The sequence below is a fragment of the Wolffia australiana genome, chromosome 13 (assembly GCF_029677425.1).
Source record: "Wolffia australiana isolate 7733 chromosome 13, ASM2967742v1".
In the NCBI taxonomy this organism is placed as follows: Eukaryota; Viridiplantae; Streptophyta; class Magnoliopsida; order Alismatales; family Araceae; genus Wolffia; species Wolffia australiana.
In genome coordinates this window covers 3,273,041-3,289,844 of record NC_135847.1, presented here as the reverse complement: position 1 = coordinate 3,289,844, position 16,804 = coordinate 3,273,041, and the positions used below count along the sequence as shown (strand labels likewise).

Genomic DNA, 16,804 nt, shown 5'->3' with positions numbered 1-16,804 from the left:
GGAGATCACCATGAAGAAAGGCGTTCTTGGCATCGAATTGCTGAAGAGGCCAATTGTGATGAGCCGCAAGGGCGAGAAGAAGACGAACCGTGTTCATCTTAGCCACGGGAGCAAACGTCTCTAGATAATCAACAACAAATTGTTGAGTATAGCCCGTAGCCATGGGGCGTGCCTTGTACCTCTCAAGAGTGCCATCGGACTGATATTTGACGATGTAGACCCATCGACATCCAACGAGGTGCTTGCCAGACGGTACAGTCACCAGATCCCACGTCCGGTTCTTATCCAAAGCAGCTAATTCCTCGTCCATAGCACATCGCCAGTTAGGGGAGGCCAATGCTTCAGCCACAGTCTTTAGAATGGCGATAGAATCTAGACGGGTAAGAAGAGCATGGTAGGACGGAGAGAGGCGAGGGGAAGAAAGATAATTGGCTAACGGATATAAAGGAGTGGAGGTGCATTGGCGAGCGGCTTTGCGGAGGGCAATAGGGAGATCATCACCCGAAGGAGGAGGGATCGGATCAGGAGTGGATAATGACGGAGGTGTCGGGGCAGGAACAGGCAAGAGGGAACTCGGACGGCGATGGTACGTGGTGCCATCAAATTTAGAGGGAGGAACCAAAGGAGGAGAAGAAGTTGAAGATGGTCCAGGGAGTGGAGACAAGGAGAAAGATGGAAGGGGTACAAGGAAATCCAGGGAGTCAGCACAGGAAGGAGAAGAGGAAGGAGAGGAAGACGAAGAAGAAACATAAAAAGGAGTGGATTCGTCAGAGGTGACATCTTTGCTGACAATGAAGTGATTAGTAGAAGGATGATAGCACTTTTACCCCTTTTGATGAGATGAGTAACCCACAAAGACACATTTGAGTGCCTTAGCATCAAGCTTGTCGCGAGTAGGATGACGATTAGGGACGTAGCAGGTGCACCCAAAGATCCGGGGAACGAGGTGAGTTTTCAAAGAAACCATGGGGTAGACGAGGTGGAGAGCATCAATAGGGGAAACATGAGAGAGGACACGAGAGGGGAGACGGTTGATGAGATGGACGGCAGTGAGAGAGGTTTCCCAGAAAAATTTAGGCATGTCCATGTGAAGAAGGGAACGAGTGGTGTCAAATATGTGTCGAAACTTTTGTTCCGCAAGCCCATTTTGTTGAGGAGTGTATGGACAAGAGGTTTCATGAACGATGCCATGGGAGGTGAAGAATGTGGAGAGGGTGGAATTAAAGTAATCACGGGCATTATCGGAGCAGAAGCGTTGGAAGGAGGTAGCAAATTGAGTGCGGATTAAAGCGTGGAAAGAGATGAGAGTTTGGAAGAGGTCGGATTTATTTTTGAGAAGATATGCCCATGTAACGCGAGTAAAATCACCAAATAGCGAGCACCCGAAACACTTGGAACGGGAGCAGGCCCCCATAGATCAGTGTGAATGAGAGAGAAAGGAGACGTCGAACGTGAAGACGGATCTGAGGAAGGATATGTGGTGCGAGTGTGTTTAGCTAGCCGACATGGTTCACAAAAAAATTCGTCCATATGACGTCCACGGAATAAACGAGGAAACATAAGTTTCAAGGTAGAAAAAGAAGGATGGCCCAAGCGACGGTGAAGAAGCCAAAGAGGATCCGACGCCGCCGTGGAGAGAGCTACGCCGAAAGTAAGGATCGAAGGAGAGGTGGGTGGAGGACGATGAAGAATTAGAGGCCGCCATGGCCCTTAGCAAGTGTAGTCGTCTGCCCGGACACCTTATCACAATAGAAGCAGGAATTAGGAGTAAAATAGACATTGTGACCAAGATCTCGGACAAGATGATGAAGGGATAATAGACTCAAGGTAAGACGAGGAACATGAAGAACATGGTGAAGGGTAAGGGTGGAATTCAATTGGACAGTTCCCACACCAGCCACAAGAAGAAGAGCACCGGATGCAGTACGAACGTGATGAGGCCAAAGAGAAGGAGTGTAGGTATGGAAACATTGGGAGAAAGGAGACATATGGGTGGTGGCACCGGAATCAACTATCCACTGTACATTGGAAGAGGAAGGAGAAGTACCTTGATGAACGAAGGAAGTAGAGTCCATGAATTTGGATTGAAGGAGCTGGCGAAGTTGATCGATTTCATCATGTCGAAGCTGGGCGATCTTTAAGGATGTGGCTTCAGCAGTTGGCGGAGCAGTTGACTGAGGTATCTCAGTGATAGACGTAGGAGGAGTCATGAACTGCCTGGACTGGGGAGGAAGATGAGAGACCAAGTGACTTTGATGGGCATTCTTCTGTTGGAGCTTGTAACATGTCTCCTTGGTATGACCGCGCTTCTTGCAATAGTTGCAGAAAATTGAGGAATTACCCGGAGCACTATGGCTTGTAGACGCCGATTGTTGGACCGGGGAGTTCATGTTTGGTGACGACACCTTAGGAGAGGACATGTACGGCGACACCACTGGAACAGATGTAGGTCGTGAGCTCCCAAGCTGCTTAACAGCCATCGCCAAAGCGGGTTCGGAATGGAAGAGGCCGAGGCGAGTTTCATCCATCTGAACATCCACCAATGCTTCCTTCAAAGTAGGAACCTTCTCTCGATGAAGTAGTTGGCCGCGTAAAGACTCATATTCAAGATTCAGTCCCATGAGGAATTTGAACACCCGAAGTTCTAGAACATATCCACGGTCAACCGAATGAGGGTCGGGAGGCATGTAGTGGCCCAACTCAGCCCAAAGAGAAGACAACTCTAAATGATAGGCCCGAACAGAGCGTGGACCCTGGGTCAAGTTCGTGGAGCGAGTAACGAGGTCATAGATAATAGCCAAGTTATTCCGCTTAGAGTGGGATTCTTGAGCGGCATCCCAGATCTCCTTCGCTGAGTTTAAGGACAGGAATTCAGCAGCATATGAGGAGCTGATACTGTCGAGCAACCACCTATGGACTACACCTTCAACATCAAGCCATTGCTCATAGTGCGGAGCAGTAGGAGACGGCGGAGCTTCCATAAGATGCTTCATGAGCTTCCCTTTCAATGTAATTTGAACATACTGACGCCATTGAAGAAGGTTCAACCTCGTGAATCGGGATTCAGTAGGTATACGTGGCAACGAGTAGTGTACGGAGCCCAATTCGAAATGAGTGAGACAGTACCCCCGGAGGAAGAGTGACAGTAGAAGTAGTAGAATCGGTGGAGGCCATATTATAGAATGCCCAAGTAACAAGGAATACCGAAGAACCACTGAAATAGCCAAATAACCCAGAGAACAACCAAGACGATGTTCGATCTGAGTTAATGGGTTCACACAAAGATAATTGAACGAAGTCGATGTCAGATAGAGAACTTGGCAAGTCGATTCTGGCTGGGTAAGTCGAAGTCGAAGTAATGTCCTCCTTTCCAGTCAAAGATGGCGCCAAATAATCTCAAGTCGAAGGAAGTCAAAGTTGGCAGGTCGAAGACTTCCGAAATTGATGGGATCGGCGAAGTCGAGTAGAAGTCAAGTAGATGACTGCCAAGAAAGCCGAGTAGAAGATCGAAGTTGACGGGGCGAGAAGCCTTTGACCGCCAAGAAAATCGGGTGAGAAGCCTTGACAGCGACTTGCCATGAAACTTGACGGCAGCGAGAATCACGACCGCCAAGGGAGAGTCCTGAGAGAATCCGCCGAGAATCACGACTTGCAAAGGGAGCTTGAAGCCAGAAAGACCGCCAAGAGAGAACGACGAGGAAGAAGGAGAACCTTCTCGCCCGTAGATTCCACGAGGATTCCCGTGGACTTTGGTCACGGGATTCCACAAGAAGCCACGAAGAAGAAGGCGGCCAAAGGGAGCTTGAAGCCAGAAACTTGACAGTGAATCCTGTGGAAGTTTGACGGCGAATCCCATGGCCGAATCCCGACGGTGAGAAGCTTGAAGAACAATGTAGAAACCCAGAGAATCCCGTGACGGAGGTTGACGAGCTTGACTACTATGGCTCTGATACCATGTAGAAACCCAGAGAGGAAGGATGGGTTGAGAAGAAACTAAAAATGTTCTTGTTAGGCCATTTGGTTCGATAACGAGAGTACATATAGAGAGTAGAGAAAGGGAGAGAGAGCAACGCAGGGGTACAAAAGGAATCCGAAAACTACATATTCAACAAGAACCCTTGGCACTCAGGTGAGATTATTCTGATTTTCTCTGCCTCTGTTTTTACTAAAACTTCCTGTCATCTCCCATTTTTGATGATAAAGAACCCTACTAAACAATTTAAAAGTCTGAAGTGATTCTTGGAAATATATAGTCAGAATAGCATTTAATTCAAAAAAAAATCGTCAGAATACCATTAATTATTTCTTAGTCAATGATAGTTAGATTTCTTTCTTCCCTGGATTCTCCAAAGGCGTGGTGTGAGAACCGTTTGCTCTCAGGTGAGATTATTCTGATTTTCTCAGCCTCAGTTTTTATTGACGACTTCTTGTCATCTCCTATTTCTCGTGACAAAGAACCCAAGGGAACCATTTGAAAGTCTCCAGTGATTCTTTGAAAGTCATCAAATAGAATTGACTGTTTTGAAGTGACATTGATATATTCTGGTACAAAGGTGTAGAAAGAAACTTTAATAGACAGCGCCTTGATGAATCTTAACGAGTCTTGAAATGTAGATTTCTTAACGACCCTGATGTCACTGCTGGAGATCGCTGCGACTGGAATACAAGAGTTAGGAAAGAGAAAAAGAGAAACTTCGATAATCAAGAAAGCATACAACGAAGAGAAAACTAGGATATTATCCTTAGGGACCTCACGTCCCTTTATACGGTCTATCTCTATCTATCTATGTCTATCTTTATCTCTCTTTCTCTCTCTTGCCCCCACCAACGGGTACTCTGCCATTCGGGCAGATCAACTGTGAACTTTCCTCTCTACTGGCTGAGTTGGGCCTATCAGGAAACAACTAAATAATCTTACAGTGGGTTATTCCAATCCTTCAGCCACTCAATATGACCTGGTGGTCGACTATGCCACAGTCACACCCATCAGGTCCGCAGACACCATTAAAAGGAAATAAAGGTTGATCTCAGACACAGTCCTTAACAATTGAAGTCTGAAGTATCTAGTTGAACCCAAAAACATTATATTACTTAAGTTATAGGATATTTTATCTCGGCAAAAGTATGCCTACATGTTACCCAAAAGCTCCTATGGTCAAATTAAGAAGAAACAGGCAACATTCAGGGGAGGACGGCTTCGGTGGAGAGTGTCATCCACGACATTCAGGCACTAGTGTCATGGTGGGTTGGAGGGAGCTGAAAGGCAGACCCTTTTTGGGTCTTGATTCTATATGGTCTGTACATGAGTTTCATTTCGATTGTATATGGCCCCAGGTGGTCTTCCATATTTTCTTTCAAAAAAAAAAAAGAAGAAACAGGCAACATTGTTTGAAAAAGTGATGGCATAGAGTAAATATAGTTAATTAGTTAGGTATAAGAGAACATGCCTTGACTCCATAAAAAAAAATTAGACGGAATAAAACGAAAGGAAACTTTGTCTCTCAGCAAAGGAAAAACCTTTATTTGATGGATTTCCATGGAAAATGAACTTTCAAAAAGGAGCGCAGGAAGGAAAACTGCCAGAAGAAGGTTTGGATTGATGTTTGCCCCTGTCAGAATGAAAATAGTCCCAACCGTACGATCAGATCACTTGTGACCTTTCGATGACCTTAGTGGAAAGTGCTGCACATTTCTCAGCAAGAGGGGAGGATGCCTACTTACAAAGATTAATTCCAGCGCCAATTTTTCCCAATCCATGCTTTGTGCCATACTCTAGAATAAAAAAAGAGAGTCAAGAACATTAACTGCGCATTTCCAAAAAGTCAAAAAGTTTTTTTTGGAAAGAAAGAGGGAATAGAGTTGAACAGGTATTACAATAGAGTTGATCAGGTATTGCTTTGTGCCAAAAGACACCATTTTTAATCTCTTTCAACCTTCTTCGCACCACAGATCGAATAGAGTTGATCAGGTATTACAACGCAGAAAAATCATTCAACTACAAATGTACGCACTAATGTATTAGTTTAAAAGGAAATATATTCAATTGATCCTCGAAATCAAGGAAACCGTCCTTGACTTCAGTGGCATGAGACCCACGCAGGAATATCTTTTCTAAGACGCTTCCTTCATCCCAAATCATCGTCCTGGCGCTCACCTCATCTGAACCTCCATCGTGCATCCCACATTGTCGTCACTGCGGTCATCTCAAAAGCCAAACTTTCATTCCAAATAGCACAGAAAAGATCTCCATCGTTTATTGTAATATCTGATGACTGAACAAAGCAACTCATACTTAAGTTCGAAACTCAAGATAAGAGCCCATCTGCACTGCTTTTAACTTCTAACGTTTAAATTTGGCAAATGAGAACACAAACCGTTCAAAGAACATGATAAAGCAACAACCAGACCTCCATAAATCAAAAGGTCAAAGTTCTCGCCAGAAAAGATAGTGAAGAAAACTTGTGATTTTAAGAAACGTTGAGTATCCGAAGTCCAGGCGATCCACTTACTGCTTTGGAGCGGTCTGACATTACATTTATCAGTTTCGCAAAAGGAAATGCACAGCATATAGGAATTACAAAGAGCCGCCCAAAGAAAGATCGATTGAAGTTTAAAAGGGTCGCCAGTAAGTTCTCTTGCAGCAAGTGTTCCTCACATTTGCAATCCAAGAACACATGTCCTTAGATAAGGATGAGCTCATTTTACTACGTTACTTGCATCATTCTCGTTTGACTTAAGTTTCCACGGATTTCCTAACACGTCTAAAACAATAGCAAATTAGCGAGGGACATTTTACCCCCCCCCCCACACCTGACAGTCACAAAAGTCTGGCACGATTAGTTTAGGAGTTTAACCGTGTTCTAGATTCCTTCCACTTCAAGCCAGAAATTCAAATTTCACTAATCAGGGACGCATGAAAAAAAGAAGAAGAAATGACGCTAACATCAATTAGGTATCAATAATATAGATAATAAATCCAGGAAACGTCAGCGGAGTAACCGAAGAGATCAAAAGTTAACAACTAACAACTTCGTCCTCGGCAGCAGGATCCAAAACAAAAAAATAATCATCCTACCAAACGAAATACTCAAAAAATAAATAAAGAGAAATGGCGCCACCATCGATAGTTTACATCGATCCTACGGTATCAATAAGATATGATACATAATAAATGAAGGAAACGTCAGCGGAGGAGCCAAATATAGCAAAAACTAACAAATAACAACTTCATCCTCGCTATTCGGACCGAGAAAACGAAGGATCATCTCACCAAGCGAACCAAGAGCAATTCCTAGCACGAACAAGGCGACCGTGTAGGGGACGCGAGATCCTCGGAGGAGGTGCCTGGATGCGACTCCCAGAGCCAGGCAAATTCCAACGAACACGACGGCATCTTCCGGATCCGACTCCCGAACCTCATCCAGCTTCCTCGATCGATCCATGGCGAAGAACAAACGAATCTCCGATTTCCTCCCTCATATATCGAGAAATCTCTACTTTCTGTCTACAGCTCGATCGGCTTGGCATCACGTCGATCCATCGAATTTTCAATCGCAAAAAATTCGAATTCCGCGCCACCTTCGGACAAAACCAGAGACTCGTGATGAGCACGGGATATCACCGACGCTCTCGCAGCACGGACGACCAGCAAAAGACGAAAATAAGTTATTTATACTAGTGGGGCCCGCTCGTAATGCTCGAAAATAAGTTATCTATCTCTTCGGGTAGAGAGAGAATAGATAGAAAGCAAGGCCGTACTCATTCTCGGAGATAATTAAATTTATTTTCATCTTCAGCCACTCAGACGAACCACACAGATCTGAAGCTTATAGACAGATGACGGAGAAGGGAAAAAATGAAGGCTCTCTCGTTTGGATTACATGCCGAGGGTAGCATAGAAGACGGATGGCGGAGCAAACCTCACTTGGTCCCGATGCGACAATTTCGCCCATTTATTCTTTGCATCGAAGCTTCTTGCTCCGCCGCCGCCTACGAAATTCTGTAATTCGGATCCCCCAAGGGAATTATCCGTCTGCTACATTAAGAAGAATAATTTGAAATGAAGTATAGTATAATTAAGTAGAGTATAAGAATTTATAAGGACAATAGCAATCGATGTAAGTCTGGTAGCAGGCAAGGATGAAAGGGCGCCTAAAAAACATCCCATCGGCGTACGTGCAACTCCAACAATGCAGACATTTGTGCAAAAACAATCATTCTAGAACGATATTTTACAGGTGTTGAATAATCAACCCATGAATTAGATCAAGAGAGTTTAATATTTGAGAACTAAATAAATTATTGACTATGAATTAGAGCGAGAGATTAATCGACCCATGAATTAGATCAAGAGATAGTTTAATCTACTTGAAAACTAAATAAATTCATAATTGGACAGATGGTGTGCTTTCTCTACCCATGAATAAGATTGAGAGATTGTTTAATCTATTTAAAATTTTAAATAAATTAACGATTATTGGACATATAGATCAATCGTTGCCCACGAATTAGATCGGAGACTGTGAGAGAGATAGTTTACCCAATTTGAAAAACAATGTGTAATAAAAATCATAATTGATCGGATGCTGCGTGAGGAAAAAAACTATCTTGATCGCAGATATGGATAATAACGATGAAAGCGGAATTTATTTTCCATATACAAACAACAACAAAAAATCTGGAATATCGTTCTAAAACGAATCATTAATACACGAATCAACGATGCAGACATCCGTCCCGAAGGTATTCGTCAAACAGGAGTGAGAAAATAAGGGTTTCGATATTGGTACAGAGAGAAAGAGATAAAAATTGAAAAAGAGAGAGAGATAGAGAGTGAAAGACAGTAAGAGAAAGAGGGAGTAAGATACTAAGAGCGATAGTGAGAAAGAGATTAATAAGAGAAGAGAAGTGAGAGAGAGAGAATAGGAGAAATAGAGTAAGAGAGAGAGTGAGAGAGAGAGAGAGTAAGAGGGAGAGAGTAAGGGAGTAAGAGAGTGAGAGAGAAAAAGAGAGAGTGTGAGAGAGAGAAAGAGGGAGAGAGCGAGAGAGAGAGAGAGTAAGAGAGAGAGTGAGAGAGGGAGTAAGAGAGAGAGTGAGAGAGAGAGTAAGAGAGAGTGTGAGAGAGCGTAAGAGAGAGAGAGTGAGAGAGAGTAAGAGAGAGTGAGAGAGAGCAGGGGAGAGTGAGAGAGAGTAAGGGAGAGTGAGAGAGAGAGTAAGAAAGAGAGAGTAATAGAGAGAGAGTGATAGTGAGAGAGAGTGAGAGTGAAAGAGAGAGAGATAAGGTAAGAGAGAGAGTGGGAGAGAGAGGAAGAAGACTGCACGTAAACCTGAGGTTTTCAACTTTCAGGAGAGAATTTTGGGGTTTCGTACAAATAGAGAGAAAGAGATAGAAAGAAGCCTGTACGTAGACCTGAATGATTCTGTCAATTTGTAGGAGAGAGAAAAAAATGTTTCGAGAGAAGCAGATAGAGAAAGATATAGGAATTGAAGTAGAAACCTGGGGACAGAGAGCGAGAGAAAAGAGAAATAGATAGAGATGGAGATAAAAACACATAAACAGAGAGAGAGAGAAGAGAGATAGGGAGATAGGGAGATAGAGCAAGGTAGATAGATAGAGATAGAGATAAATAGATAGAGATGGAGATAAATAGATAGAGGTAGAGAGAGATAGAGAGAGATAGATAGATAGAGATAGAGAGAGATAGATATGAAAAGATTTTTCCTTTCGGTTTCTTCTCTCTATATATATGAAAAGATTCTGATCGATGGACGATGATGAAACGCGAATAAAGACAGAGCAACCATTTACTTTCTCAACTCTCAGTATATATCGGAGTTTTTCTCAAAACAACTGTCGACGTTCTCAACCTTTTTTCAACTCTCTCTCTCTCTCTCATTCTCTCTATTCTCTCTCATTCTCTCTATTCTCTCTCTTCTCTCTCTTCTCTCTCTTCTCTCTCACTCTCTCTTTTCTCTCTCACTCCTTTTCAGCCAATCAGTAGCCAGAAGCGCACATGTATTCCTATTATAGTAGTATAGATATGAGCAGGAGAGAAAGAGAAAGAGGACAGATGGCAAAACGTGTGCAATTTTGAATTGTCTACGCGGACAGGAAGTTTGTTTACAGTTTAGTAGGAGAGAGAGATGGAGGACACGTGGCAATTACTGTCTGAAATACTTTGGGTATAAATTAATAACCCGATAAATCTTCTCCTCAGAAGTTGATATATTTGCCCCAGTGAGATCCAGTGGTAGATCATATTGTCGCGGCTCTGGGACCCCATCTCTGTTGGGTCTATCTCCCATCTCTAGTGTCACATTGAAGTCTAAGGACCGTCCCTTACTTCATAACAGTATTGACGGACCCGCCTCTCTTTAATCCGTCATCAGTTTGTAATCAAAATTTAAGAAAAGTCCCTCTATTTTTAAAAATTGCTTGAAAGTCATATTTTCCTTATAAGTGCACCTTTTTCTATTTTAAAAAATAATTTCTTTCTCAAATAACTTCCCAAAAAAATAGATAAAATTCTGGAAAATTCATAGCTCCATCTCCACATGAATTATTGTTAAACTAAGTTTTTCAACATGCCAAATTCATTTAAATAACGTTATTCCTAGGTTAAATAAATTTCATAAAAAACATTAATTAACAAGAAAATAGGGAAAAATCAGGATTCACTTGGAGTAATAATTAAGATTTAAATTTATTATAACAACCCAAATTTAAACTCTTTGAATTGATGAAAACATGCTGATTACTTATAGTAAACAACAAATGATAACATTTCTCAATTCCAGGATTATTAAAGAAAAATCGTGTTTATGTTATGGGAGTAAAATATTTATTATTATACAGTAAATATTTGATGTTTTAATTGCCCTCACTACTGTTTATATTATCATACAGTAAATACTTAATGTTCCCTGACTAAATTATTTATAACTTTGAAATTTTAAAAATAAAATAGTTTATCATCGTTCGGTTTCTTTTCGATAATTATTATGAATAAATTATTCACTATTATATAAAGTAAATATTTAATGTTTTAATTGCCCTCACTACTGGTTTTACTATCACGCAGTATATATTTAATGTTCCATGACTAAATTATTGATAACTTTGAAATTTTCACAATAAACATAGTTTATCGTCGTTAGGTATCTACTCAATAATTATTCTGAATAAATTATTTATTATTATACACAGTAAATATTTAATGTTTAATTTCCCTCACTATTGTTTTTATTATCATACAGTATATGTTTAATTTCCCATGACTAAATTATTGATCTTTGAAATTGCCACAATAAACATAGTTTACTGTTGTTAGGTATCTACTCGATAATTATTCTGAATAAATTATTTATTATTATATACAGTAAATATTTAATATTTTTATTGCCCACACTACTGTTTTTATTATCGTACAGAAAATACTTAATGTTCCATGACTAAATTATTGATGACTTTGAAATTGTCACAATAAACATAGTTTATCGTAGTTAGGTATCTACTCGATAATTATTCTGAGTAAATTATTTGTATTTATGTACAGTAAATATTTAATGTTTTAATTGCCCACACTACTGTTTTTATTATCATACAGTAATTACTTAATGTTCCATGACTAAATTAATCATAACTTTGAAATTTTCACAATAAATAGATAGATGAATATAGATTGAAGAGATATCTGAAGAACCAAGAGAGATAGATAGATAGATGGATAGAGATTGAAGAGATATATGCAAAGAGATATGAGAGAAGGGAGAATTAATCTGAGGAAGATTCAATAGAGTATATAGATAGATAGAGAGATCAATAGATGGATGGATAGATTATAGAGATAGATAGACAGAGAAAGAAGAGAGGGGACACATAGATACACGGATAGAGAGAGAGACATGCATATACATAAGCAGACAGATAGATTGATATGTTACCGAAGGGGAACCAAGAGATATAGATAGAGATTGGTGAGATGAGATCTCTCCCGGAGGAAGAATCAATAGAATAAATACATAGATTGCAGGGACAGATTGAGCGAGATAGAAGAGAGATGACACATAGATATACAAATAGAGAGAGAGATATGCATAAATAAGATAGCGGAGAGGAGATATCTGAACTCAGAAGAACCAAGAGAGATAGATAGATGGATAGAGATTTAAGAGAGAGGAGATAACTGAAGAACCCACTAATCCGAAATTCCAAATCTAGCAAAAGTCGTTCTCGAGGAAGAATCAAGACAGATAGATAGATAGATGGATAAATACACATAGAATGAGAGACCCAGAACTACATCGATAAGTACCTCGGGCTTGGGAGCGTCTTCTTCAAAGGAGAGCGCGAGAGAGAGGAAGAGGGAGGGAAAGCAAAAGAAAACGACAGAGAGAGAGAGAGAGAGAGAGAGAGGAAGAGGGGAGAGAAATCAAAGGAGAGAGAGAGAGAGAGGGGAAGAGGGGAGGGAAAGTAAAGGAGAGAGAGAGAGGAAGAGGGGAGGAAAGCAAAGGAGAGCGACAAAGAGCGAGAAAGAGAGGAAGAGGGGAGAGCAATCAAAGAAGAGCGAGATTGTTCATGAAAAATTCACACAATTTCACCGAACAGAGATCTGTGCGGTGCGCAGTGCGAATGTGCAAATTTTCTGTGCGATGTGCGGTGCGATTTTTGCACGGCACAGCACAATCTCACAAAAGCGATTCAGTCGCTCAAATGGACCATCTCTAATCCCATTGCGTCATCTGGTGCTGGTTGTTTACTCTAGGTTTACAATCGGCCATCCATTTTCTAAACCGTTTCATCCAGTCCCTAGAGTGGAATTGCAGACTCTGAGACAGATGCCTGACCAAATCGTCGTTCATACCTTTCAGACATCCAATTCCATCATGCATCCCAAACCTGACCAGAAAGATGTATGGCCAATCTCCTGTCATTTACTCAATTTATTTAAGCTTTATTATATATGGATAAATGAGTGCTTTGGTAATATTTTACCCCATGACAGTGGCTGACTGGTGTTTAGACCCTTCAACTCATGAAAGTAGACGCATCTCACTAAGTTTTTGGAATTTATTGCTGAGATAGAGACTCCCACAGATGAATATGATGCGAAGTTGAAACTCAAGGTCAAATAATGACATTCATGAGAAAATACTTATTTCTTTGCGAGTGAAACCTTGGAGAAAATGAATAGGGAGGAAAACATCATTCTTCAAAGATCTGATAAGATGTGACCTCGCCTCGACAAACAACTCCCTTTGCTCTCATCTGGCAGCACCATTGTCCGAGATGGGCTTCATAACATCCCTGGCATTGGAACCATTGGCTGCGTCTGCCATCTCTAGAAGCCGTTGCTGTTCCTCGTCTACGTCAGCAGGCGGCAGAGCAGCAGCAGCGTCAGCCTTCGACTTGTTGGTGGACTGCTGGTAGAGGACCCCACCAACCATGCATACCAGCAGACCAAGCGTTCCAACAAATGTAGAATGCTTATCCCAGATGACCAGATTGATTGCCACAGTGAGCAGTTTGTTGACCACCCCAAGGACAGTAAAGCCAGTGGCTGAGATGGCACGCCGACATGAGAATCCAAAGAACGAGATGGCGAGCCCGAAGAGACAGGACAGTCCCACCGGCAGCACGATCACTGCCCAGTGCCATGCCAGCGCAGTCGGGGCATCATGCTCAATCTTTTTCAGCTCCCCCATGACAAGCAGCTCCACAGGAAACAACATCAGTGCCTCCAGATTGTTGTACAAGACCAGGCCCCAAGTGTTCAAACCAATGGTCATCACCACATGCTTTATATACACAAAGTCAACTGCCATGCTGGCAAGATAAGCAGCTGCCCAGCTGTACCCTGCCACTGTGAACTGGTAGTCTGTTGCCACATAGATAACGCCACCGCCGAAAATGGTTGCAAGGGAGAGCCACGTACGTACCGACGGCCAGGGTTGACCGAGAAAGACGGTCTCCCCGACAGCCACAAAGAGGGGAACCGCTGACCGGAACACGATAAATGTGTCCACATTGGCATGGAGGAGAAGCTCGCTGTTAGTGAACAGAGCCAGGTAGAAGATGACGGCGGCAGGGAGGAACCTCCACATGGTGCGGAGATCGAGTCGGTCGTGGTCGACGACACCGAGCCACCCGCAGACGAGGACTCCTGAGGCACTAGTGAAGTACTGCAGTGCAGTCAATGCCCCCGGGTACGGGAACTTCATCACGGCCCACTTGTTGATGATCGAAAGAAGGGAGCCTGAGATACAGTACCCTGCCGCCACCCCATAAACTGATGCTCGTTGACCCAGGCTCGCTAGTGCCCGCTCCCAGGGGCGTTGACTTTGCGCAAATTCAACACCCTGCGTGTTGGAGCCATCCATCTACAAGATTTTTAATAGCTGGTAAATTGTCAGATCAGGAAATAAAAACATCAGACTCTTCATATTTGTCACTATGTAGATCTTGATGATATTCCTAGACCTGATTTTTTATACACGGATACCTTCATTGGTTTAGGATCTAGTGAGGAAAACAACGGCCGACCGGACTTCGCACAGAGAAACTTCCTAAAGGTTCCTGCTGCTCTCCTTAAGGGAGAGATACAAGTATTTTGAAGGTGATGGGGAAAGGAAATGACCAAAATACCATCTCATCCACCCATTTTCATTTCATCTCATCCAAGGGGTGTATTTATGACAAAGACCAGGCATTTCTAAGAATTGGTTGGTTATCATGAAAGGTGCCAATCAGAAGTTATGGAAGACTGTCAAGTTGATGATTTTAAATGATGATAAGTCAAATAGTTCAAAAAAAATGATGATAAGTCAACGATGGGTGGTTGACGATGACGTTGACGGGCGCCAAATAGACGCTGGTGAAACTGACCTTGAATCTTTCTCGTCAAACTCTCTCTCTTTGGGTTCTCCACGCCTCTACTTCATCGCTACTTCTCCTTTCCGGAGGATAATTCAATCAAACTGAAGAACAAAAATCTGCAGATGGAACAGCAAAACTTAAATCAAGAAACGAAACGAACAATTGAGTAAAAATTACCGTTCGCTGGGGTATCTTCAATGGGTTTGCAAGATTAACAGTAATCGGAGAAGGAATCAATCTCACAACCTCCACTGCATTCAAGAATTTAAAGGATATCGCGTCCACTTCTCCCTCAACAAGATCCATTCTCTTCATAAGAAAGAGGGGAAGAAGTAGTGAAGGTTTCTTTTCCGATTTATCTCTCGAGTTGAACACCCTATTCAATATTTTTTTTTAATCCAGTCCCCTACGATACACCAGATCCGGCTAGGTTATACACAGACTGAACAGATCCACCATTCCTTGAAATCTCCTCCCACTGTTAAGGTCATGGGATAGGTGAAACAAACCCAAAAATGGAATTTTGTTCCAGAACGAAATCTTAGCGGAACAGTCCATCGGCAACATGAATGGGCACTTCTATGAGGTAACAAGCGGATGGTAACTACTAGAAAACGATACACATTGAAATTTTACCTCTTTTTTCTTGGCAAATCGTTGCCGTCAAGAGTGAACCCAGCAAGATGGCTAATGGCGCGGCTATACTGCTTCTTGTTGAGCTACCCACGATTGTCGGCAACAGAGAACAAGGCGAAGAAAGGGGAAAGGAAGAAGGAAGACGAACAAAGAATCGAAGAAGGGATTCTGGGTCTCTCCTCTTTTCGTGAATCGAGCAATCTTCTTGAGCTCTCTCCTTCTTGCTTTGACTTCTGTGAGACAGAAATAAAAAGCTTCTTGAGGTGTTCAGGTGATTCATATCGGTCGATGCTGAAAGTTTTTAAATGATATTAATTAATTTTTTTATCTTTTGTTTTCAACAGCAGTATGAGTAAAAAAAAAATGAAAAGCTTTAGATGTTCAGATGATTCATATCGATTGGTCTAAAAGTTTTTTAATGACATTAATTAGATTTTTATGTTTTGTGTTTTCAACATCGGTATGAATTGAAAATACCTTCATTATGTACAACTTTCAACATTCATTTTATGTTTTTTGTATAAATACAAAAAAGGAAACTCAAATTTTAAAATTAGAATGACCAGATTCAAAGTCCATAGATGAGACAGTATTATTCGTTTTCTATTTGTGCAGCTTTAGTGATTTAGTCATGATCAAGCTTGCATCAGCTACTTGACGACAGTGTATTTCTCTCTTTCCCACCCTTTCTTGAGACAAAAGAAAACATAATTGTCTCTAGAACAAGAAACATTTTTAACTCTCTTTCTAACATGGGGAAATTTATAAAAAACTCCGTCTTTCACTTTCAGGTCCCACTTGGCTCCCACTTAGCTTTCCCTCTTAGGCCTCAGCTACCCCTCAGCTCTTGATGAAAGCAAATCACATGTTTAATTTTTTTGTCGATGAAATTCAAATTTCCCAAAATCAAATAAATCAAATATATAGTTGGAGTGATTTCATATCCACAATGACTGGCCTTTAGAGGGGAAAAAATAACGCACATATAGTTAAAAGAGAAGTAATAACAATAATAAAGACGATGAATGTAGTAAGTGGAGGAGATATCAAATGGATGAGAGAGCTAAGATAATATGCAATAGCAAGGAATAGTAAATGGTGTGAGAGAGAACTAGGGGAAGAGAACACTAATAAAAAATATTATTCATGTCTTTTTATTGTTATTAAAGATACTAAAGATGTATGATGTTTGTAATGACTGAATGATATTATAGCCAAGAATGATGTTAATGATGGAAATATATGTGGTCGACAAGTCAATCCCACATTCCACTTCTCGTTCCATGTTCATTA

The 16,804-nt window shown here is 41.5% G+C and overlaps 3 protein-coding genes across 7 annotated transcripts in view; all 3 read right to left on the bottom strand.

The window, feature by feature from the left end:
• The window catches only part of SOS1 (sodium proton exchanger, putative (NHX7) (SOS1)), a 92,214-nt gene extending 84,572 nt beyond the window's left edge, over positions 1-7,642 (bottom strand). For 2 of the 3 annotated variants that reach the window (XM_078584981.1, XM_078584982.1), the window contains exons 1-3: positions 7,271-7,642; positions 5,722-5,772; positions 5,518-5,609 (exon numbers count right to left, since the gene is read on the bottom strand). In XM_078584981.1, coding sequence (XP_078441107.1) covers positions 5,518-5,609; positions 5,722-5,772; positions 7,271-7,442 — 315 coding nt within the window. In that variant the 5' untranslated portion in view covers positions 7,443-7,642. The remainder of the gene's footprint in view (positions 1-5,517; positions 5,610-5,721; positions 5,773-7,270) is intronic. The other variant, XM_078584983.1, reaches the window with a different exon arrangement.
• On the bottom strand, positions 1,645-2,993 carry LOC144711146 (uncharacterized). The gene is made up of 2 exons (XM_078585069.1): positions 2,048-2,993; positions 1,645-1,739 (listed from the first exon to the last, which is right to left on the bottom strand). The coding sequence occupies exons 1-2, from the start codon at positions 2,991-2,993 to the stop codon at positions 1,711-1,713; spliced, it is 975 nt and encodes a 324-aa protein (XP_078441195.1). The 3' UTR covers positions 1,645-1,710.
• Positions 7,643-13,110: 5,468 nt separating the features above from the next.
• GONST3 (golgi nucleotide sugar transporter 3) lies at positions 13,111-15,769 on the bottom strand. Of its 3 annotated transcripts, none has more exons than XM_078585246.1 (3): positions 15,512-15,769; positions 14,885-14,991; positions 13,111-14,397 (listed from the first exon to the last, which is right to left on the bottom strand). In XM_078585246.1, the coding sequence occupies exon 3, from the start codon at positions 14,377-14,379 to the stop codon at positions 13,264-13,266; it is 1,116 nt and encodes a 371-aa protein (XP_078441372.1). In that variant the 5' UTR covers positions 14,380-14,397; positions 14,885-14,991; positions 15,512-15,769; the 3' UTR covers positions 13,111-13,263. The 3 variants fall into 3 exon arrangements, with proteins under 3 accessions (XP_078441372.1, XP_078441371.1, XP_078441374.1); XM_078585245.1 differs by having other exon boundaries at positions 13,111-14,379; XM_078585248.1 differs by lacking the exon at positions 14,885-14,991 and having other exon boundaries at positions 13,111-14,379.
• Between the last annotated feature and the right edge of the window lie 1,035 nt (positions 15,770-16,804).

Excerpts from the sequence above, each read along its gene's own strand:
- LOC144711146 (XM_078585069.1), bottom strand. The coding sequence starts at position 2,993 with ATGAAGCATCTTATGGAAGCTCCGCCGTCTCCTACTGCTCCGCACTAT. Across the intron at positions 1,740-2,047 it reads TACTTCCTTCGTTCATCAAG|GTGTCCGGGCAGACGACTAC; the intron begins GTACTTCTCCTT and ends TATTGTGATAAG.
- GONST3 (XM_078585246.1), bottom strand. The coding sequence starts at position 14,379 with ATGGATGGCTCCAACACGCAGGGTGTTGAATTTGCGCAAAGTCAACGC.